At 38.6% G+C, this 25,453-nt stretch overlaps 1 protein-coding gene across 1 annotated transcript; it reads right to left on the bottom strand.

Annotated features, from left to right (window-relative positions):
• Positions 1-13,751: 13,751 nt before the first annotated feature.
• On the bottom strand, positions 13,752-15,049 carry MC4R (melanocortin 4 receptor). Its single transcript, XM_058031553.1, has 2 exons — positions 14,981-15,049; positions 13,752-14,830 (listed from the first exon to the last, which is right to left on the bottom strand). The coding sequence occupies exon 2, from the start codon at positions 14,745-14,747 to the stop codon at positions 13,752-13,754; it is 996 nt and encodes a 331-aa protein (XP_057887536.1). The 5' UTR covers positions 14,748-14,830; positions 14,981-15,049.
• Positions 15,050-25,453: the final 10,404 nt, after the last annotated feature.

The raw sequence follows: 25,453 nt of genomic DNA on the forward strand, positions 1-25,453 counted from the left end.
TTTGTGATAAGTAATATTTGTTGGTGCTGCCTAAAGATTCAGCTTTGAATTTTGAATCAATGTCTAATGTTTTGTTTTCTAATCTCACAGGAAGCTGCTTTGAAAAATATGCCTTTTTTCATTTTTTTTCTGGAAAACACTGAAAATCCTTTCACTAGAAACTTCAGATAAACCTCAGACGAATCTTTAAAAAAGTGAAAGCAGTGGAAGCAGAACAACATTAATGTACTTACTGACTTTGATAGAGAAAAACATTTCTTTTTCAACTAAACCCCAAGAATCCATAAAAAGTTAGTCATAAGAGTGAAATTATTTTCCACACTTGGGTTTATGTAGTTGTAAAGAGATTGTGGTGGGCAGCATTGTGTGAAGAGCTAGTCAGAGCTTTGAAGTGATGCTATCTGCACCTTTCTTTAAGTGAAGCTCCTGGAAAAAGCTGTCAGGCTCTAGAAGTCGTGTTCTTCGTCATTCTTCCATAGCGTGCTTTGTCACAACAATGACCTTTTGGGCACAGCTCTGCTGCACAGGGTGCATTAAAGGAAATTTTAAAATTGGCAACAAAGTACCTTCTACTTTTTCCCACACTTGCTCTCACCACCACTTTTCTGTACCTTCCTGAACTGCAACACGGTTTGCACTATTCCCTCTGCACCTTGAAGAAAAGGGAGAGAAACCCCTTTCCCCAGCCAAACCCCCATCCCTCTCTCCATCACACTGGAGCTGCAGCATGTGTTCCCTAGCTGCAGTGCTGCTTTTCTGCCTGCCCAACCATGCCTTCCAGCTAAGCATGCTCAGCTCCTCCCAGGGAAGGAAACTTCTGGTGGGATAAACAGAAGCATGGGAAAAAAAATTAGAGGAAAGATTGTTGAGGAAAGAATAGTATGCAGCCAGTATACAGTCCAACTTACTGGGGAAGAATCAATCATGGGAAGAAAAAGAGATAAAGGGAGGTTAAGACAGAGGTTTCTGAGGAGCTTTTAGAATCTCATTTTTATGATCATGTAGAAACTAGCAAATAGCACCTGGACCTTTGGGGTCTTTCAAGTGGTCACTCTGACATTAACAAGGATAAAAAAAATGATGAGATGTCATCAGAGAATATTGCATTTGGGATGAAAACTTCAGTGCAAAGGTTATTCTCGTTTTATATTGCACTTTCTGTATTCCCAGTAACTGTGAACAACAGTGATATTTAAATGTCAGAGGTGAAATCCATACTTCACCAAAGTCAGCTCAGGTTTCCTAGCCACAACAAAGGGACCAGAACTGGACCAAAGACTTTCACAAGGACGTTTATAATCTCTAAATACTTATTGTTATTCTTCCTTCCACTGTATTGAATTCTCATCAGTTTCCACAATACATTAGGATGAAGAGATGATGCATTCTGATTCTTATAATCGAAAAAAAGGAACGTTATTGTGGTTTCCCTGCCAATGCTTTTATCACCCTCACCCCAAAAGCTGCAGAGATTTCTGAAGGAAGGAGAGGGAGTGGTGAGAGGGAGAATCTTTTAGAGAGGGATATCTTTTAGAGCAATTATTTTAATTTCCTAGGAAATTCAAATTTATTTTAATTTCCTAGGAAATTTTTGCAATAGTTTATGACATATCAGAAAAATCCAGCTTCCACTGTTTCAGTACTTCAGTACTAATAACTACTTTATATATATGTGTGTGTGTGTGTGTGTGTGTGTGTGTGTGCCCTTTCACTAAATTATATAGATATTACTTACTTTAGAAATAGTCTTTGAGGCAGTGTTTGTCTATCATGCCTTTGTAAAGCACTGTAGAGCACAGTGGGATCCAATGTGGTTGCAGGATTTAAGAGCTAATGTAACCGATATTTCCTTTTTAAATGAAATGAAATATAACTCTGGCTAGACATGCAGAGCAGTTAATCTATTTTATATTTTTTTTACTAACAAGAAAATAGTATACAAGGAGTGCTAAATCACTTGAAAAGAGGTCATCATAATTTTGTGGGATCATTTAACGAATCTGATGTATCATTAGGAAAGTTTTGCAGAACACTTATTCCCTTAGTGTTGAGCAGGGGTGTAAAGATTTTATTAAGCAAAAACAAACTCTTATATGCTTGAAAATTGTTGAAAACTTCAATATACCAAAACAGATGAGCACAGATTTAAAGGGACAATGCTTTTGGTACAATCTGACATTCATGCAATATACTCAAAATAATCTACTGCAGACTTGTTCTTGTCAACATCACAATCCTATTGGGCTGTTGCAGCAAGAGCTCCAAATTGCACTGATCTTATGGTCGAAAATCTAAGAAATAAAGAAATTACTTGAGAGTAGAAATGCATTTCTTACTTTTGCACTTCTGGCTTCTCTAAGATTCCTGTAGTTGGCACCTGGGAGAGTTTTGGGAATGTAACTAAAATGTATGTAAGGTGTCTACCCTGAAATGCTGCAGATGTGGTAGCATAGAAAACATGGCTAAGGACAGCCAAGTGAATTAAGCAGTAAAAGCAGTGCAAAGGAAACCCTAAAAAAATAGATAATATTTCCTGAATCAAGTTGCATTGTAATCTTTCTTTCAAAATTGATTTTGAGAGCAGGCTTCAGTAAAGTACATTTGTTATTATAATTAGAAGTCAGGTTCTCATTAGAAGCAATCATTAAACTATATGTATACAGAAAAGTAAATGCTTTTCTGCTTATTTCCAATGTTCTATAGTCTGTGCCTATCAAAGTTAGCACCTGTTAAATATCAGTACTTTTGTAACAGGGAACTCTTCAGTAAATTTCTCTGAATGTCTGTTTCTAGCCAAAGAGATTACAGTCCTGTTCCTCATAGTGTCTTAATTGTTCAACTTATTTAGTTATCAGTCCTTTCAGAAGTTGAAATCTTTACCAATTTCAGGCCATTTTATCTTAAGGTTCACCTTGGAACTTAATTTTCTCTGTGTTTCCTTTATAGAGCAACAATAAATGGAAGCTCAGAAGCTCATCTTGTGCTTTTTGGACTGGTAATGTTAAAGCATTATGTGACCTCTGAAGCACAGTAATAGCCCGGAAGCACGACTGGAAAGTCCTTGAGGAGATGATAAATCTCCCCAGCTTCACAGACAAATGCTCTGTGTATTATACTTCATAGGACAGGAAGCTGTGAAAATTATTCATCACCTGGATCCTGAAACTGCAATTCCTTTCAGTCATTTTAGTGATCCAAGCTAAGACTGCCAAAAGGAGCAGATTTTGGAGAGGGACTGCACGGTCCCTTCAGGATTGCTATAAAGCCAGACTATTCCTCAAGCTATGCAAAGGCTGTGAGAAAAGGAAACAACTTCACGCATTTTCTTTCTCAAACTGATTTTAAAAATCAGTTTCTTTATTAAAAAATGTTGCTTGATCTCAATATTTCATTTGAATTGCAGAGTTGTAATTGAAAAAGGAATTGACCGTTGACCTGAACTGCAAACTCATTAAGCTGAGTCTGTGGCATACAAAGCAGTCTCCAGCTGCCTCTGTCACCAAGGGTTATGCTTTAGAAATTTTCTCTTTTGAGTCAGGATGTGCAGCAAGAGAGCACAGTCCTTGAAGTGTTACCTCCTGAAGACATGGCCACCTTTCCTTTTCTGGCAGATGTAGAACTTGGGGAGGGCAACACAGGACAAAGGATGAAAGAATTTGGAGGTGTCACCCAAGAAACTGTGTCAGCCAAAAGATATGCTTGTAAGGAATTATTTTAGAAATGCATCAGTATAATACAACCAGAGTGAAGTTCTTCGCCTAGCACAGAATATAGGAATGCTTTCTTTCCTCTGGCTTGCTGCCTCTAGGGAATTAAAACATTTAAAATGCATGCAAAAAAATTTACCATCTCAATGCACACATGTGACAGATAGGATTGATTTTGTTTCGTTTTTTGTTTTGTCTGGTTTATTTTTTCTCTTAGTAGGTGTTATGGCTGAAGAATTAGATGGAGGGATTTGTAAGTTAAGGAGCTTTATAGGTCTGAGGCCAAAGAGCAGCTTCTGCCCCTGTTTGTCAGGCACTAAACTTGCTTCCCTGGGCACTCTTCAGTAACCAGAGCTTTGTACATTCAGCTGTCCTGAGGGTGCATCCTATGCTGCAGTTGACATCTAGTATTAAAACATTTGGCATTTCTAAATTACTTCTAACCCTTGAATTGTTGTTACTCACATTAGTGCTCCATTTTGAAAAAGTGAAAGTGAAACATAGATAAATTAATTATGAGGTAGGATTAATCAGGAGGAAACATTTTCTACTCGATATTTAAAGAATCTCAAGGTAGAGTTATCTGGCCTACAAAATTATTTCTCTCTCAGATCTCTTTTTGGCCTTCTAATTAGAAGTCTCCAGGATATTTAAAGCCTTTTAAGAATCTGAGCTAATAAAAGGGAAAATATTATTAAAAAAAAAAAAAGGCAAAACCACAGAATCTTCATTCTGCAGTCCCAGCATCTAATAAGAAAAAAGAGTACCTGTATTTTGAAAGATATGCCAAGTTTTATCTCTTTGTATCGCCTTTATGTGTTCCTTCATGAAATTAAATAAAAAAATGGCCTCTACAACAGATACTATTATAAGCTGAAGTTGGAGCCTAAGTAGCTGTCAGATTTACAGAAGCAATATTATTCTGATGAGTTGGTTTTATTTCATTTTTTACCTAAGTCACATCCAATCTTTTTGAGGCTGATCCTTTGTTAAAACAGAGGCCATAGCAACTGTATCACAAGAAGATGTTGGATGCCTTTAAACCAGAAAATGAATGGGAGAACATGTACAAATGTTTTTTCTTGCCCCCGTTTTCATCATTAAGAAATTAATGTTTGCAGCTGAGATTTCCTGGCCGTCAGCAAAGGCCCTGCAACAGAAAAGAGGGATGCCAAACAGACATCATAACTTCTGGCTGCATTTTGAATTCTTTCATTAGGCAGCAGATACAGTGAATCAGGAAGATTCACTGATATTATTTAGGGGAATGAAGAAAGAGTATATGATGACTACAATATTCAGGTTAAGACACTAAATCTTTGAAGGCAAGAAATATAGCCTAAAAGGAACTCAGAGTCCCTCTGACTTAGATAAGCACTTAATGATTTTGTAGTAAATTACATTTTCCCACAAGAATTTTTTTTGTTATTTCTTAAAGCAACACAGGAAGGTAAGAAAGGTTGTGAATGTATTTTACCTCTTCTTTCCATATCCTGCAGGAGAACTAAGGCCTTATGAAGACATATTTTCGCAGTGTCTCATGAGGCACTGGCTGGCTAACCTGCTGTAGCCACAATGTGTAGGGGGAGAAGGTTGTAACTCAGGACACAAATTCAGAACTCTGCTTTTCTTTGTTTACCCAGATACACAAAGAATTCCTCATCTCCCTGAGCAACTCTTTGGAGTTTCCTGAGCTCAGAACTAAATGAGTTTCTAAATGACAGTTAAAATTATATTTTTCAGAATAAATTAAAATTTTCCATTAAGCACCTACACCTTTATCTCTTGAGTGTCCCAATATTTGAATAGCAATCACAAGATTGAAGCCAAAGATGGATAAAGATGGCAGGTGAACTTTCCATGTTTAAGATCCAGCTCCATGATTGATGGAACATCAAAACCAATTGTAATTATTTTTGTCACAAGTGTATGTGCTGGCAGTGTTAAAATACAGATATTTGAAGTGATAGCTCTTCCCAAAGTATCTCTGTAGTTGCAAACTAAAATGCCCAGGAGATAAATCATAGAGACATAAAATCATGTTTTGGATTGGAAGGGACCTTTCATCTAGTTCCAATCCCTCTGCCATGGGGTGGGACATCTTCCACTAGACAAGGTTGCTCCAAGCTCCATCCAGTTTGGCCTTGAACATTTCCAGGAATGGAGTGTCCACAACTTCTTTGGACAACCTCTTTCAGTGTCTCACCACTCTCTTAATAGAGCATTTCCTTGTAATACCTAGCCTAAACCTACTGTCTTTCAGTTTAAAGCCATCACCCCTTGTCCTGTCACTACATGCCGTTGAAAAAAGTCCCTTTCCACCTTTCTTGTAGGCTCCCTTCAGGTACCAGAAGGCCAGAATTAATCATCCCAAAGCCTTCCTTTTCCAGGCTGAACAAACACAATTCTATCAGCCTTTCCTCACTGGAGAGGAGCTCCATCCTTCTAATTATCTTGATGGCCTCCTCTGAACTTGCTCCTATAGGTGCATGTCCTTCCTGTGCTGGGCATCTTGGAGCTGCTGGGATGCAGCACTGCAGATGGGGTCTCACCAGAGCAGAGGGGTAGAATCACCTGCTGGCCATGCTGCTTTTGATGTAGCCTAGGATTCCATTAGGTCTTCATCAGAAAACCTAATTTGCCTCATTAAAAGTAAAACAGCATCCTACACTCTCTCTCAAAAAGCCTGTTTTTATCTAAATTTCACTTGACAAGACAGCACCTTATTCACTTCATTGATTTTACTCCCACAGACAAATCAAAAAATTACACTTATTTGAAGGGAGAAATGAACTCTTCATCCCATTAGTGACCATGGCAGTATTTTTCAATATCTACATACAGCCAAATGATGTGATGTAAAGCTTCATGAACATTTCCAATCTATGCAGACCATCACAACATTTCTTTCAGAGCTAAAACAGTTGAGATCAAAAGAATCTTAAAAGCTGGGAATGGATCAGATGGTGCCCTGTTTATAATTCTGTGTTTGATAACTCAGGCACTGCATGTGGCAGAAGTGACTGAGGTTTCATAAAGTGACCACAATATTTGAATGCTCAAAGGATATTCCAGCTTTCAGGATATTTGGATACACAAAGGATCTTAACTTTGTGGCATCCAAAATCAGCATATTTAGTTCTCTATGGTATTCAGAAGTAAGTAAAGTCTTCTTAAATCTTAGGTAATATCTGGCTAAAAATATATGCACTTTATGATATGCACAGGGTGTACGAAGTTCCATACTCCTTTCATTTTAGCCCAGATTATATTACTGACAAAGCTCTTACTGGGACAGTAGTTCTGAAGTTAGTACACAGATATGTGTGAAACATGGCCCCTTCAAAGGCCTGTAAGAGCATGAAACCATGTTTAGAAAATAACCTGAACGAAAATCAAATTAGTTTGCTCAGATTTTACCTCTGAGTTTTTACCAATGCCCTATTTTCCTTAGCCAGACAAGTGCTATCCCTTGCTTTCAGGGAAGAGAACAGCTGGGGTCACCTGGTTCCTCTAAGGCAGTGAGAAACATGGGATTTCCTGAAAGAATGCTTGGCAGATATGGATTATCCATGCTGGGGCCAGAACAGAATTTACAGTCCAAATCCATAGTTTAATTTCCCTTGAAATGCCAAAATGTTGGATATTGAATTCCTGATATGACAGCAGATTTTCAAGTCTGAATGAAGTTTGAAAAAAATGAAAATGGGTTTTCTCTTGCTTCAGCTGACTCCTCAGAAGGTTCACTGTCTCAGTCCTTTGCCTTGGGTAGCTATTTGGTGATGAATAATCCCAAACTGAGGTGTACTGGTGTACACTGGTACACTGTACACAAGTAAGGAAAATTTCTACCAGCAACACCTTTAGTATTGCATAGAATAACATCCTATTTGACCTGGAGGTAGTTCTTACAGAGAAGCACAGTCCTTGTCTTAGGGGGATAATTAGGTTTGTCTGTATTATTTTGAGCACTGTATTTCCTTGGGTGAAGCTGAAGATAATAACAATAGGAAAGCGATTACATTCACCTCATCTCCCCAGCAAAAACTTTAGGATAATAAGTAAAGATTTGTTTTTATCAAACCTGAATTATTTGCATTTGTCTTCATGCACAGACAGGATTTTTTCCGGTCTTGCTGTGGTTGCTTGTGTATTCAGATAATTGGAAGCATCAGTGATAATGTATGGTGCACACTGCAAGATGACTTTCAATGCAAAAACCCTCGAGTCAATCTGAACTTGGCAGGTTAGTGCACAGGCAGTTAAATCTCTGGAGAGATATCTGCGTAGTTCCTGTTTTCCAGAAAACTTTCAGTCCACCACTTGGAAAAGGCTAAATTGGGAGAGTATGAAAAGTAATTACCTCGATGGTAGCAATTTAATGTGTTGTTTTTGGTTGCTTTTTTTTTTAATTCAGACATCATCTTTTGTTTCCCCCTTCCAGCAAAAACAAAGTTTTGCTATTTTTTTTTTTTTTTTTATAAATCAGCTTTCAGGCTGTACTGAATACAGCTTTAGAAACCTCACTGAGTGTTTTTTATGATGTACTTGAAGGGTGTTTGTTGAACTCTGCATGACCTGAGCTTGCATTAGAAGAAATCTCAGAAATTCACGGAGATATTATGGCAAGACAAGCTATTTGTATAGCAAATATTATGTTCATAGTATGTTTTAATTTCTCTGCACTTCAAAATGGTTGCTGCAGATTATTTCAGGAATGAAGTTTTTTGTTTATGCTCTGCTGGTAGTGGCTCCAAATGTATTTGGACTTGTGTTTTTTTACTCACCCACTGCCTTTTACAAAGAATAAAGCTATTTCATGCTTGTTTCAAATATATTTAAATATAGCAAATTGCAAACCTACATGATTTTTGGTTTTCATTTGTCCACCTGAGAGACTATGTGAATGACTTTTCATCATTGCATGGCACAAGACAAGCAAGGTTTACAATGGAGCCCCAGCTCACAGAGGGGCTGCAGCCTCGCCTGCCAGTCCTGCAGGGCTGGGTCCAGAGGCATGTGCCAGGGACAGAACCTGGTGGTACAAGTCTGGCTGCCATTTCCACACAAAGAATGAGCATCAGTTAGGAAAGGTGGATATTTTTGAGGATGGAGATAATAGAAATAAGATAGGATTCAAAGACATTAATGGGAAGCTAATAACAGATTTCAAAACTCTATGATGGCAGCTCTTCAGAAGGAAAGAGCCCAAGAAAGGAGCATTTTGTGCTGATTTGTTCATCTCAGGGAGGAAAAGTGGCAGAGAGGAGGTGGTGTGGACTGGCTGCAGCCCCTCCTTCTCCATCCCCTGCAGTGCTCTGGGGAGAAGGTGGAAGAGTTGGCAGTGAAGGAGTGAGGTTGTAGCTGAGAAGAAGGCCTGAGGAAGAATGGTGTAATTTCAATATTTGTATTTTTTTTCCTACTAGCTGAACCACTAAAAAAATATTTTAATTTTTCATAAATTAAATTCATTATTCCCAAATCAAGTTTGTTTTGTCTTTGATAGCGATTGATAAGTGATAATCCTGTTTTCTGGATTGCATTGCTGCGTGTTTAGTAATGTGGATCTATCAGAGCATTTATCCTTGCTTCCAGATAACAGCATGTTTCAGGTGTAAAAGACATTTTGGGTCATTATTCAAAATCTGCTGAACTGAGATCAACTGCATCCTCTAAGTGCTTTTCAGAGTCTTTTGCTTTGTTACAAAACTACTTCAAAGCTAAAGAAATGTACCTCTTGAAGAAGGTACATTTCCTTCAAAAGTTTTTTGTGTAAAATTTAAGTCACTTATTGGGAAAATGTGGAGAACACTACCATCAATTTCTAGCTCATGAAAAGGCTTCATCCTAGGACGATGAATAAATCCATTAGACACTCTTTTTCAGCCGAAGTAAAAATGTAAATCCTTACACCTGTAAAGTGGACACAAAACCATTTCCTTGCTGCAGAAGAACATGTCATTGCTGCTGTATTGTGTTTGCATCAGCTGCTTCTGTAGAAGCTGCCAGAAGCTTCCTCCAGGTCTGGCAGAGCCAATGCCAGACAGCTCCAGGACAGACCTGATGCTGGCCAAGGCTCAGCTCTTTAGAAATGATGGCTACTCCTCTGACACAACATATTTAAGAAGAAGAAGAAAAGAAGTTATGGATCTAATGTGCAGATCTAATTGCAGCCAGAGAAGAGAGTGAGAACATGTGTGATGAGCAGCTCTGCAGACATCAAGGTCAGCGGAGAAGGAGGGGCAGGACGTGCTCCAGGCACTGGATCACAGACTCCCCTACAGCCCATGGAGGTCCATGGGAGTGCAAAAATCCACCTGCAGACCCACGCCAGAGCAGGGGGATGCCCAAAGGAGAGCCCTGAACCTGTGGGAAACCCATGCTGGAGCAGGCTCCTGCTGGGAGCTGCAGACCTGGGGAGAGAGGAGCCCACACTGGAGCAGGTTTCCTGGTAGGACTTGTGATCCCATGGGGGACCCATGCTGGAGCAGGCTGTGCCTGAAGGACTTCTCTCTGTGGAATAATGACCTACCCTACACTGGAGGAGTTTGTGAAGAACTGCTGCCTGTGGGATGGCCTCACATTGGAGAAGTTCATGGAGAACTGTCTCCTGTGGGAGGGACTCTGTGGTGCAGCAGGGGAAGGATTGCTCTCCTTGAGCAGTTGAAGGAACAACCATAGGCCCCATTCCCTGTCTCCTCGTGCCCCTGGGAGGGAGGAGGTAGAGCTGGGAGGGAGTGAGGAAGGGAGGGGTAGAGGGAAAGGTTTTTTAAGATCGTATTTTACTTGTCATTATTCTGCTCTGATTTTGTTAGTAATAAATTCAATTAATATCCCTAATTCGAGTCTGTTTTGCTCATGAGCAAATCATTCATGAGTGATCTCTCCTGGTCCTTATCTCCACTCATGAATCCTTCGTTATATTTTCTCTCCCCTGACGAGCTGCAGAGGAGAATGAGAGAGAAGTTTTGGTGGGTGTCTGGCATCCAGCCAGGGTCAACCCACTACAGTTACCTAACATGACCAAAATGTTAAGTGCTAAAGCAATTACAGTCCTAGCCATTTAAAGAAAGAAATCACATTTTCTTGGAATATTTTCAAATAGAAGAACAAAGCTCCAGAAAATTGACTGGGGAAAATAATCCTCCACTCCTCCCACTCTCCAACAAGCTAGATTAATTTATTTATCTTTTGCAACAATAATTCCTATGGTTCTGGCAAACTGATTCAGCTACTCAGAAGAAACAGACTATTTTGGAATAGAAAAATTATCTATGTAGCTGGTGTTCCAACAATCTCAATGAATTGCACTCTCCAAAATGATACCATGAAATGAAAAAGTCCTCCTAATTAGATGGAGTTTCTTTTAATGGAGTTTCTTTAATTAGAAACTCCATTAAAAATATGTATACACATTTATCATTATGAAATAAAGAAAGAAGTGCTGATAAACAGGCTCACAGCACCTAAAGCTCTAGAATAAGCTAGTTTTAGAATCTATATTTATAAATGAAATTTAGAACCTAATGGTGTCACAACTGTCTTGATTAGTCTTAGTTCAAATAAACATTAAAGAGATACACACTGGGTTTTTTGAAACACAGCCTCTTCAGAAATCAGAGGTAACTGCTCTTGTACATCTGAAGGGGAGAAATAGACTTTCAAAGTAATATCCAGAGCACCTAAGGTAGTATTTTACTCTTTGGTCACTTTCTTAGGGGTCCTCTCTGCACCCATGAACTACAAAAGGAAAAGCTGGAGCCCCCAGTGTCATAATTTACAGTCCTAAAACAGTGATAGAAAGTGAGGCAAAGCAAAGATCAGGTAGGATTTATGCCTTGTTAAAACTGTCAACAGTTTTTTCTTTCATTACTACTTGAGCATTTTTGTATTGTGTCTTGTGGGAGAGGGAAAGGCCTTTAGTAAAGCCCACTGGATTTTTGGATAGAATATTAATTTAAATGCATTAATTTCTTTCTCTGCTTGGGCTTTAGTTCTCCTCCTTTGGCATTTTTTATTCTATACCCAGTGGAACCAGGTATTATTGAAACATTTATAGTTTCTTCCAGAAGAAAGTAGCAGAGTTAATGTAGTAAATATATTTCAAACCCTTCACACTGTGACTGTTATGATGTGGAAATATAATTTTTAAAACTGACAAAAAGCAATAGTGGTGGTGCAAGCAGCAAGGCCCATGGATTGGCCCAAGCACAAGAGAAGGCTGTAGGAGACCTGATGTTAGTGCTGTTGGTCTACCAAGAGACTTCAGTGCACAAAGTCAAATTATTTTCTTGCTCTTCCTATAAATAGTTGAAGTTAAAAACACTAAGACTCGCCCTAAGTCCTTCATGCTCTTTAAGAGAGGAGCAAATGTAGTTTTACAATATCCTGAAAAGTTACCCACAAATGAAATATCAGCTTCTGTCTGGAGAATCTGAGAGAGCAACCATTGGTCTCTTTGAATAGCTTTTCATTGTATGTTTTTCTTTGATGAAGAAACTAGCAGCTGGAGAGAACAATCTGTTTCCAAGAAAATAAATAGGACTGATCATCCTGTTTTTCATTCATTCACTGCTCATCTTGGTGAAAAGCAAATATTCAGGTTTAAAACCTGAGTTGTGTTTTAATTTTGAGGTTTTAAATCAGAACTCTCCAGACTTTCTACAAATTTTACTATGTTTTATACTTTCTTGGAATAAATAAATTACTTTTTTTCTACTTGTATAGAAGCTGATATGGTCCAGATACTAAGGGAAACCTTCACAGAACCCTATGTAGTCACATTTGTATTTTAAATGCCCCCTAAATTACTAACACCAGGTCCTTAAAACAACCTGTGAAGAGAGTGGAATTTTAAGGTGAAACTGAGGCAGAGAGTAGGTGCCTGCAAAGGTGAATGATGCTGAGCATGGGTAGCCAGACTCCTCAGCAGGCACTCATTCCATGTGACAGCATTGCCCCTCCAAAGCCCACATGGTCCTCAGTATAGGCTGAGGTGCTCAGACCAAACTAACATCTGCCTTCACTCCTGCGTAAAGATCCTGGCAGTGGATCCCATCTGCTCACACCACACTTCACAATACAGGGCAGCTTGTTTTCAACAAAGATGTATTTTCGTCTGGAGCACAGAGTCCTTATTCCCCACAGCACCTCAGAACAATGACTGAGTGTTCCAATTGAACTTCGCTCTTTATCTTCACCAGCTAAATCTCTTGGCAAATTTTTGCACTGCTGCTGGCACTGTCAAAGTTAATATTGTGCCTGTTTCATGGCTGAATGGAGGGAGCTAGTCTGCCTTGATGCCAGTCTAGTAGATATATCCAGGACTATTGGATGCTCCAGGGAGCATTTTGAATTTTGCAAAAGGTACTCTCATACATACAGCAATCACCTTGAAAACAAACCCAGCCCAAAGCCCAAGCATTCAACTGGCTGTGTAGCAAGTGTTTGAAAAATCTTCTTCTGGGCAATAACTATAACAAAAAATAGAATTCCCGCTGGGAAGCAAAACAAGAAGAGTTCAAAATGTATAAATGCAACTTGTTGGCTTCACTAGCCTTTCTGAAAAATCTGCTTTCTAATTCCAGAGAACCCTTAATCCACTAATGTAGAAGCATATGCTCTATTCTTAGCTGAATATAATGTAGTTGATAGCTATAATTGCTTCAACAGAATAAGAAACAATATCAGCCAATGTGTACTGTAAATCAGGCAAGATATTTATTTTGTCAGCAGTTGGAATATATAGCTGCTCATGTTAGTTACTATTTCACGTTCATCAATACATTTATTTGCTTACTTACAAACTGGCATGAAATGCTACTGCTCTTTCTAGCCAAATAAATTACAAATTATAGACATCATGAACATTATACAGAAATATGAATTCCACATGAATGGAACACAAGAATGGGGGGGAGGGAGAGACAGAAAGAGGTGCTCACTTTTAAAGATTTAAACCAAATTCTGCTGAGAAAAAGGATCCAAAGCCTTGGAAATCTGTGCTGCCTGTTGTGTACATAGTAACATATCCATCCATTCAGTTTAATATTTGCCAGGGAAATCACAAAGCCCTCTCAGGCTACAGCAGCATATAATCTCCTTGAATGTTTTCCTGAGCTCCTGACTCCGGAATGCATAGATAAGTGGATCGATGATGGAATTGCACATGATGAGGATGAGGTAGAAATTAAAGTGGGACATGAAGCACACACAGTAAGGGTTGTAGGGGCAGGAGATGTAGAAAATCAGGTGTAGGAAAAACGGAGCCCAGCACACAACAAAAACTCCAATCAGGATGGTGAGAGTGATGGCCCCTTTCATGTTGGCCCCTTGGCGAACAGGGCCAGTCCCTGGAAGAACAGCAATCTTTTTTATGTGCATACGAGCCATCATAAACATGTGGACATAGAGGGATGCCATGAGAATGAGCATAGTGAAGAACATGCTGATTAGGCAGATGATGACAACACTGCTGTCGGAGTAAATGATGAACAAAATGCCTGAGACTGTGCAAGCAGCCCAGATGCACGTGATGATAACCCCTACACGCTTCACTGTCATGATATTATGGTACTGGAGGGCGTAAAAGATAGTAAAGTACCTGTCCACTGCTATTGAGAGAAGACTGCAAATTGATGCAAGCAAGGAACTGCAAATGACTGAGTCGATGACATTGTCAATGTTTATGGTAAAGCTCTGTGCATCTGTGTCTGTGTTGTTTAGCAGCGTGATCACAATGGTTTCTGATCCATTAGATACACTCACTAGCATGTCAGCCACTGCCAAGCTACAGATGAAGAAGTACATGGGTGAATGGAGGTTCTTGTTCTTGGCTATGGCCACAATGACCAGGACGTTCTCCAGCAAGCTGATGATGCCCAGGGTCACAAACACTTCTGGGGATACAAAGAGTTGCTCGTAGCAGCCTCCTGAGGAGTGGCCCTTCGCATTGGGCTCGCTGGCTCCTCCATGCAGTCTGTAGCTGTGGTTCCAGAAATGGAGAGGCTGGAGTGTCCCACGATGCTGGGTGAAATTCATCTTATGGAGATCCCTTTTGTCTTCCTGCTTCTAAAAATCCCGTTCCTTTTGCATTCCTTTGAAAACCTTCTTTGTCTTTTCAGCTTGGGGAAAAAAAAAAAGTAAAATAAGCTATGACCGAGGCAGGCAGCAGTTCAGAACACTTTGACTACTGTGAAAAAAATAAGATTTCAGACTCAGAAGAACTGGTTTACACCCTTACAGACACAATTTCTGATCATCATCACATTTACCTGGGTGATCTATGTCACAGAGTCCCAACAGTCTCCATGTGTGCATCAGATCCTCCCATGTGGTCAGTTAGCTCTGGTGACTGGTGTGGTCAGTTCCTCTTTAGCTCACTGGCATGCTGCAAGGCTTTTTTGGTGCTTTCCATCAAAGAGATGTGACCATAAAATGCCCAAGTGACTGCTGTGGAGCAGGAACTGTTTTCAAACTGCAGGCACCAGTCTCACTGTCAGGCAGTGCATGCTGGCTGCCTGTTTCACCGTGTGTGGAAGAGAAAAATATTCAGGGCACTCTCCGCCTCTGCTTTTCTTTCCAGCCAATGGGACTCGGGAGCTGCAGAAAGTGGAGGGGCTGCTGATTCTGAGGCTCTGCGAAACATCGCACGGCACGGCACAGCGGGTTCACATGCAGCACAAGTTACCAGCAGCTACAGGAAGGCAGACAAGCTACCAGAGATTTGCTTCTCTTCTTTAGCTTCTCAGAATAATATTTCAATGCTGATTTTCAATTAGCAAAACTTTCAGAACTGTAATAGCAATCTTACAGAATTCTTGCAGCTGAAGTGATAGATTTTAGCTTTCGGATTCTGATTTACTCTGTCTCCTTCTGTGGTACAAATTTGTTCTGCTTTGTAGGTGTGGCAAAACAAGATTAGGGAAGGAAAGCAAAAGAATATATTTTTAGTCTTGGTTCTCTCTCCTAGATCCCCTTTGCCTTGCTACTTTTCTATGCCTTAGCTGTCCATTTCTAGGATGTGTTGCAATGTTACATTATACTCTCTAGTAAGATTCTTATAATTTTTAAGATATGGAGGCAAGACAAGGACAAAAACCAACATGATCCAAAGTCACAAATGGCTTAATAAACTGTCCTAAATAAAGTAGTTTTTTCCAGGTAATAGGCTTCTTAGTAATCTTATTATTGAGAAGGAAAAGATGATGGAGTTGATTGCAGAAGCCCTGTCACCATCAAGAATTAAGATATTGGGCAGAAAAAGAAAATGCAGTATTTAGAACAGATTATGGAAATCTGCAGGAGACAAAGTTGGAGCCTGTAAGAAGTAGAGCTCATATAATGGCAATGATGCAAAAGCTTCAATAAATTTCCTAGAAATCCACATGGCCCAGAAGCCCCAGAGGCACAGGGATATCCCTGGCTTACAGGCCATGAGCTGAAGGTCAGTTTGTGTGCAGTGTGTCAGGAAAAGCCTTTGAGAATAAAGAATAAAAGAGTGACAAAGTAACATGAAGAGAGAGGACAAAAGTTGTTTTGCTGTTACATCTTCAAGCATTGCAACTGATGTTTGAAAAACAAGTAAGCTGAACAAAGCCTAAAGCACAAATGGATTTTAAAGGCCATAGAAAAGTCAGTCGCTGCACCTGAGAGTAATGTTTGCCAGGAAATTGTTTGAAAGAACGTTTCCAGTTGACTACCAATAAGGCTCTGGAGGGGTCTGTATCTGGTGCAAAAATAATAAGTATAAGTGCAAATATAAAATCTCAACATGTTTTCATTTTCTGTGCATTAGCTGGTTTTAAAGCTAATAAAGAGGTACAGGATGACAGAATGTGTGTAGAAGCCCATCTATATTTAACATCTGAGCATCAGGATGGAGTGTGATTTTACTTTCACATTTGGATTGCTGTAGACCTATGGTTATTAAGACCTATATCAGAAGAAAAGCCTCAGACAATATTTTCTGGACCCTTCTTCAGACATATTGCTTCATAAAACTGAAACATAAACCACCAAGACAAACAAAATAACTTGTGGCACAGGAAATCCCACATTTATCAGTTTGGAATACATCGTTTACCTGCAGCATGCTTGAAATTTAATAGTTTGCTGCTGAAAGGGTGACATTTGCTTTCCTGTCAAGACATAATGCAAACCAGAATTCAAAAATATTTTTTTAATCTAGTTACTGATCCTGAGGCCACTATACAGTATTCACTAACTCCTGACATAGACAGGATTTACACACTCAAACATTAAAGAATAGAACTACAGAAAAATTATATAAAGACTGATGTGGGAGAACAGCATCTCCCCAGATAACCTATCTTTTCTACACCTGCATCCAGAAATGTGTAATCTTCAAGTTATCCCAGTAGCCACTCGACATCCCTTCCTTCATGAATCTCTCCATGCTGGAAGTGCCCACAGCACAGAGATCTCTCCCTTCACTGACTTAGATGGACCTAGATCAGGTGAGCCTGGCAAGAATAGAGAGAAGCTTCCTTCAGGGAGTTTCATCCAATTATCTGTCTGTCTATTTGCCTCCTGGCTCCTCCCTTTGTCTGAACATTATCTCCATTCTCACCCCATTTACATTTTCATTTGCTCTCTTCACCCTGAAGCTATCCAGATGATGCTCCATCTTTGATTTTTTGCTGAATGTGTCATAAAAATACAATAATGGTTATAGCAATGGAAAGAAAAGCTCACTTTTTTTTTCATCCACAGCTATCCCTCCCCTCCAAATTTCTACTTATGCTCTGCACTCTTGGGGCACATTTGTTTTAGTGCTTGCCACTCATTTTTGGGATGGGGTTTCATTACTGGAAGCAGCAGACTTAAGGTAGCTTAGCAACTTAGCTGAAACACTGAAGAGGTGATGCACCTCTTTAGTTAGAGCAGGTGATCAGCCTGCTCTAACTAAAAGGCAAAACAAGCTATTTTTTAAAATGAGAGGAGATGGATGTATGTCTAATTACTTACGTGGTAAAAGATGTCTCAGGCCCTTATTTAACAAAAAATAAACCCTATAATGCTAAAATTGTTCAAAGTATCCTAGATCTCTCATGTCTGAAGACAAGTTAATATTTCAATTACCTTTTTCAAAGATGATACGAATATTGCATAACAGATACCGCCAAAATTATTTTTTAAATTTTAAAAACTAAAGCTGAGAAAATATTTCTTTTAAAAGTGGTGGCTTGCTTTTGAACACCATGGAAAACCAGCCATGATTGCAGAAAACTGAAAACTGATAACAGTGATATACTAATATGAGCTCCAGCTCTTAAGAGAAATAAACCATCACAAAGATTTGAGCAAAGCCTCTCCTTTTTAATATAACTCCACCATGTTCTATGCTCTGTTTGCAGATACTCTTTGACACCCTCTTTCCAGACAGGGTTGCAATCATCTCCACCTCACAATATTTTTGAGAGATGAATTATCCTCTGCCGGTTGAATTTGAAAGTGAGAAAAAAGCATTCACTGAAATCAATGAGCAATCCCAAAAGTGATACAAGAAGACAGGCAGAGGCATGAGCAGCCTGTACAGGTCCACTGTGGGAGAAAAAGAAAGGTAGAGGGAGTTCGCCCGGGCCCTTTCTTGCTCAAATGCGCACTGTGTGAGATCTCTTTGAATCCCATGACCATGTAACCCAAGCACAGAGATAATATTTAGTACTTCAGCATCTGTAAATGGAAATAGAGGAGTGGCTCTGGGAAGCTGGGTAGAAGGGGGAACCAAAGAAGCAGATTATTAACATTTAATTAGTCCCTTGGCTTTGTGTGACTACCCTGGTACTGTCCAAAGGGTGATGCTGCATTTACATGCACGAGCATAATTTGTGGAGGAGTTTGATTACATGTCATCAGATCCAGTTTTTCTGTGCATTAAAAAACTCAAGTCTGTAACTGCAGTAAAAACTGTGGTATATTTTAGCATGCTGATTTTGAAATTTTAAAAAAGAAACAGGCAATATAACTTTGGAAGCTTTTATGAGGTTTTAGTCTGCATCATCTATCTATGTAGCAGTGGCCAATTCCACCTAACACTCAAGATACCAAAAATTATTAAAATAATACAATGTACTTTTACCTCCTATGCACAGATGTCTTTGGAAGAAACATTTCTTTGATTCTTTCTAGTTCACTAAATTAGCCTCTGACCAATACAGGGACACTTTTTTGTTCACATTTTTGGACCAATAGTTTTCTTTTGGTCTCACAATATCCCTCTGGATCAAATCCCTGTTTTTTAGTCTGCCCATCATACCTGTCAACTTACTACAATCTGAAAATCTCTGGGTGATGCATTCTCTATTGACATTCCTGTTAGTGATGGAGATATTAAAAAAAAAAAAAAAAAACCAAAAACAAAACATTCCCATACTCTGTTGCTTCCCAGTGTTCGGGATTTTGATCACTGTCTCTTGGGACCATATGCAAATAAAAACACTGGTCAGTGGAAAAGTGGTCTAATATATTTTAACCTAGCACTCTTTTTGGGGGCACTGATTGCCTCACAATCTTACTCTTTTAAAGTGAAAGGAGTTTTAAATCAAGAGACTCCAGTGTCGAGAGCAGGAGTCTCGGTAGCTTGCCTCTTTTCCTCATGTCTGCTAGTTACAAGAAGAGGAGAATTGTTTAGTCAGTCTGGAGACTGAAGGCACATAATGTTGATCATTCTGGCAAATGATATGTTTGTACTTACTTGAAAATGCTGTAAATGTGCAGAAGTAGAATGCTTTTCATTAAAATGGCATGAGAACCACCGAAGCTTTAAATACTAAGCTGTTTAAATCTGATCTCATTGCCATTTTAGGTGATCACCATTATGATTATGGATATTATTAATTTGCAGTCAATGCAGCAATCACCATCCTTTTAGTTTTTTCTCACTCAGCCATCTCAGAAATAATCAATTTTCTTTTCCTGGCTTGTAGATTTAGGTGCTTGCCTGTTCAGATTCATCTGAAGCACTTTTTCCAAGTGACTTCTCAATCTCCTCAGTGTTAATATCCCTCTCCAAATATCTCCCAAAAAGACATGCAGCAGTATCTGGGTTTAGGTACAAAATAAATATTGCCATCAATCCAGATCATCAGACTCCAAAAAAATAACATGTATTTTTTTATAAATAAGCCACTATTTAAATGATTTATGATTTTTAAAAATAAGCTGTTAACCTGGTCTTTTTCTTTATCCATGACATTTGAACATAAATATGGCAGAAGTAATATTCTAACATCTACAGACACTTCTTTACTCCCTATATGTACCTGACAGGGCCATTCTCAACACTACCATTCTTTCTCTCACTTTAGATCATGAGATAATTTTATATTATGAAGTTTAAAAAGATCTTCACTTTTCTAGTCTATCATCTTCACTTTTCTGTCATAATGATACTCGGTTTTTATCTGTGAAAGAAATGCAATGACGTTTCCTTCTAGCCAAAAAACAATCTAGTCAGCCCAGCTGTCTAACCATGAAAAATGGTATGTCTCATTATAGTTGAATAAAAAGTGGAGAGCCACAGCAAAAAAACTGGCAGATCATCATCTAAAGAAAGTTCAGGATTGTGCTGTGGGAAAAAAGCAGCTGTTTTGTATGATGTCAAATCACTTCAGTTTCTCAGAAAAGTCCTCTGAGTGGGAGTAACCAAAAGTTAGTGTGAGATGCAAAGCTGCTCATTGGCTTGAGCTTTTTCTTCCAGTCCACTCACCTCTGAGTGTGATTGTTTTCATTCCAATGGAAAAGTTAGACATTACCACATAGTCATTTCTTAGGTAGCCTTGCAGGAAGGAAGAGTTGTGTACTTAGTAGGCACTATTCAAGATGCATGATTTATGTCTGAAGGGTCTTACATACATACATACATACATACATATATACTGTTACCAAAAACCAGAGTATTTTAACCCTTACTGAATGTTCTGCACAAAAATTTGCATATATATATATAAATATACATATATTTATATTTATATTCTATATCTGCACAGTGGATTTTCACAGTTTCCATTCATTTTGGTAGCTCCTCTACGCACTCTGTTTCTCAGCAGAGATATTGAAGCAGTCCCGGACAGAGTCTGCAGGGAGTGCTTAAGTTACCTGTGAATTGTTTTCCTTCCTAGGAGTTCTTTGAAGCAACTAGAAATCCCAGAGTCATAATGTGGTGTAAGACATAAAGCAGACACACTGGGTGATGTGACAAGTGAGTGAGTCAGCCAGCAGAGGTGTCAGGATAAGACTAGATGAAAAGACAACCCTGAGAGTAATTCCCTGAGGTAAGTGCATCGTCACTGACATACAGTCCAAAATTGTCATTGTTTTTTATGAGAACTGGGCACAGAAGGGAAAAGTACATGTCTAGACTTTTGAAGTGTTGCAGTGTGTCTGCAGTGATTTGATTTCCTGATAACCTCTTTACAACAATCATCAGCGTATGGTGAGAAGAACATCCCCTTTCATCTTGTGGCAACAGTTGTGCCTCCTTTGAAGATCTCTGGTACTTTAAAAAGTCTGAGTTACAAGATTTTATTGGTAATGAAGCTGACCCAATGGAAAGCAGAAATATTTTATTTTCAAAGCTCTTGTAGAACATTCTTCTGAAATTAAGGGGCATGAACCAATTCCTGTTTTTGAATAGCAGATTTGCTCTGGGTCATTGCTGAGAGTGTCTAGCCCTCACTGAAGAGCTATTTTTCATAAACTCAGGAAGAATCTCCTTTCTTCACTTTTCAGGAGAAAGTATGCCTTATAAATAATTTTCCTCTCTACTCATGGCATACAGATTTTATGGCTTTCTGTGACAGAGGCTGATGACTTTCTGCCATAATAGATTCTTATGAAAATGAAAGGTTGAATGTATATATAAGAGCAGTGCAGTAAGTTAAATAGAGTAGCTTATGTCTTTATGGTGCTCAAAACTCCACACTTTATGGTTGTTAAAAAAAAAAGAGCAGAAGGGAGAGAAGGTAGCCATGGCAGAAAAGTAACACTTGAATCACCTTTATGGCTGAGAAATCAACCTGGACTAGGAGATGCTTTTACTTCAACAGACAAGATGGGACTGGTGGCAATCTAAATTCTAAAGTGAGTTAAAGATTGATAAGGGCTAAGAAGCAGTCTATAGAACTGTAGTGAAGGAATATAATCTCTGAGAGGTAACCAAGAAAAGCCCTGGAGTTCTCAAGCTGGACTGAAATTTATGTGTTGGTAATATTTTATCTGTCTTTTTACAGTAAAGAGATTTTGCTGAAGCTGACTGTTTAATTGAGAGGCTAGAGGGTTGTTTGAAACCTTTGAGAGTTAAAAGAGGGAAAAACAAGTACCAAAGGACCCTCACATGCTGTGTGTCAGATTTTTCAATGAGGAAGGGAGTCTCTGCAGCTGTGTAAACTAGGATGTCAAACAGCTCTTGGGCAGACTCATTCAGGTAGCCCCCTACTCCAAAGTAAATCTTACTCTGGTGCTGTGTGAGCACCAGAGATGAGATTTCTTCCTCACATCTGCAAGAATGAGGTAGAGAATTGTAAACATGGGATGCAAGGGAAACAAAGCCAATTTAAATGCATGTTACATTTCCTTTCCAATGTAGGAAAGCAGAAAACAAAGCTAAAATACCTCCAAGGACTGTTTGCCTGGACAAGCATATATCAAAATGCCAGCATGCGACACCTTAGGGTACTGTGAATTCCTGCAGATAACTGAAAAAAAATTATTAAACAAAAAAGATCCTGAAAATGTTAGAAATTTAATCACGTAAAGAAAATCACAGAAAAATTAAGAAACTTGTAAAAAATGCGCAAGCAACGAAAAGGATTTTTCATCACCTTGGGAAGCTTTGATTAGCTCTCTCAAAATTTATATGGCAGATAACTACATCCTGGGAAGAACTGACTGATTCAGATTTCTTTCTGAGTAAAGCAACAATTTCCAGTAATTATTGCTGATAATATTAAATAAAACTTCTTTAGCAAGTTATTTTAAGAACAAAGGCTACAGTGTTTTTTCCGTACTGTCTTCAAACTCAGATACACAAAGTATAATTAAATCATATTGTGTGTTTTCCTAAAAAATTCTGTTTCATCCTCCTTTCTTTAATAAATGAAATTCAGAACTTCTTTGAAAGACATCAAACAAGCATCCTTTTCCTCTGCCTTTGAGGAGGTTTTCCTTATAATTTTAGAAAATGCTTGTCAAGGCAGAAGAATAGTAAAACAGAGGACTGAACTAGCTTATTTGTGCTACTGAATCTATATGATTTATCACATGCTTAGTGACAAACTAATTCAGTTATGCCACATCATGGCCAGAACTATAACCCTGCCTTAAACAGAGCCATAGTTTCCCTATTACAGCTCTTAAGCAAAATGGATTACCTCTGTTTACTTCAGATTGTAATGAGATTCTTATAGCTGCTAGAGCAGCTGAAACCCACAAAGGTTCTGAGAAGAAATAAAAAGCAGATAGAGAAAAAAATCAGACCTAACTTCAGCTGAGAAGCTATTGATGGAAAGAAAGGGCACAACCTTCCCCATCAAATTTTGTGAGTGCAGATATATGTGTGACTTTTACATTTTGAGAAGTGCAAGCACTGCTAAGTCCTGAAAGATTTTTATTTTAAAGTAGCTCTTATAAGCATCTCTCTCTATGGTAGGCTAGCAGTATGAAAAGGATTTTTCTGCGATGAGTATAACAAGCTATTTTTGAGGTTTATCATCTTTTTTTGTATCTCTCTTAGTATAAAATTCCCAAAAATTATAGTTAGCAAGGTCACTAAAATTCAAGCAAGTGATTTTCTGCATTAAAGTAATTAAAATCACTCTGAGACAGAAGAGGGTAGTTTTCTGTCTCAGAGGCATGGAAGACATGTAATTGCATTTCAATTAATTTACAGGACAGGAAAGAGAAACAAGGATGAAGTATTACAGGTCTGTTTTAGCTATCAGATATGGCAATGTGCTCTCACTGCTTGCTGCATGGCAGTGCTTTAGTACCTTGTATTAAACAACCAAGCAATTTAAAGGTCAGTTAATGACATCATTTTTAGAAATGCAGTGTCTTCTGTTGAATATATTAATAAAAGAGTGTATGATAAATATATTATAAATGTATGAATATTTGTCATTCTTCAGTTGTGGGAACTCTTTTTAAATCAATGGCAAAATTTTTACTAATTCATTAAATACTTATCTATCTTAGTTACCATTATCCTAACTCTGTTTTTGTCAGCCATCTTTCATTTAGACTAGGGCAAACAAAACAAAAAAGAGTAAGCTCTGAGGTGTATGTTTCTACTCAATTTGCCAAATAACTGAGAAGCCAGTAATCCATCCTTAGTGACAAAGACTATAATTATTCCCTTTTTTATAAAATCATCAATTTACTGTGAACAAAACAAATTTTTGCCAGATTTAGCATTGTACTCTTCAAAGCAACAGAGAATAAATAAACTGAAATTATGTGTCCTAAGAAACTATATTACTTTAAATACTGTGTAGATGATGGTTTGGGAGGAACACACAATTTCAACTAATGCGCAAATTACTCCCTTCAAACCTTCTCTTGGCATAAAGCTGGAATTCTGCACACGAAATAGAAGCATTTGTTTGTATGAAATTCAGCTTCTGTTTGTCAAGGCAAGAGTTTTCTCAACTTGTTCTTCTGATTTTTTTTTTTAAAAATAATTATCTCTTTGTCCCAGATAAGGTGGGAGATTCAAAGTTTATTAGAAGAGCCCTCCCATGGAGTCATGAGGTGCAGAAAGGACCTCCTTGCTTCCTAAGCTCCTTCTCAGAGAGGATCCCGGGGGCAGCTGGATCCAATCTTAGGCACAGTCTTTGTCAACAGCTTAAGTAACTTTGTCCCACAGTATTAAAGATGGCAAATTAGATATGTTTATATACAATTAATTATTTATTATGGGAAATGACTAGACAGAAGATCTTAATCAGAATTATTTGCTACTTAGTATGTTAGCTAAAATTACCAGTTGTGTATAATACAGTATAGTGCACTATGTAAAAGCAAATATATTAAAGCCTTATATTAAAGCTAGCAAAAATATTAAGTAGAGGTTGTTGTAATTCACCACACAAAAACTTGTGGGCAGATTCTTTCACTCACCTTTGAGGAGTGTCCTTGGGAGGCAGCTCCACTTCAAGGGAAGGAACATCATACACACACTCCAAGAAGGAATATGCTAGAGGAAGCTATAGTGAAAAAAAGTGGACTGGATTATGACAGCATAAAGTGTGTGGTTTGTGCTGCCACCAGAGCTGCTCCGCTCTGCCACATTTGTGAGTGTGCTGAGATCTAGAGCTGGAGTTTTCCTACTGTTCTTCTGCCATACTCCTCCTCCTTTGTACAAAGTGATCTCTCTGATCAGCTTATAATCCTTTCTTCCTGCATGCCTTCCTGCTAGAGGTTTAAGAAGCAAGTTTTTTTCTCATGCCTTCCTCCTCTGTGTGAATAAACTTAAACTACATCCTTAATACCCATGTTTAGACCCTAACTAGACATTGCATGTCAGCCATGTCCTTTTGTCTTGGGAAAACTCTGTGCTGCACAAGATTTTACATGTCAGGCTACAAGACTTCTGTATCACTACCAGAGAACAATGAAACAGGGGCCAGCAGACATTTCCAAGCTGAAGCAAAGGTAATTTAATCCAAGTCCACCTGAAAAAATAAAAAATCAACACCTCCTTCTTCTCAGCTGCTAGAAGAGGA

The sequence above is a fragment of the Melospiza georgiana genome, chromosome 1, assembly GCF_028018845.1.
Source record: "Melospiza georgiana isolate bMelGeo1 chromosome 1, bMelGeo1.pri, whole genome shotgun sequence".
Taxonomy (NCBI): Eukaryota; Metazoa; Chordata; class Aves; order Passeriformes; family Passerellidae; genus Melospiza; species Melospiza georgiana.

Coding starts and splice junctions, on each gene's coding strand:
- MC4R (XM_058031553.1), bottom strand. CDS start 14,747: ATGAATTTCACCCAGCATCGTGGGACACTCCAGCCTCTCCATTTCTGG.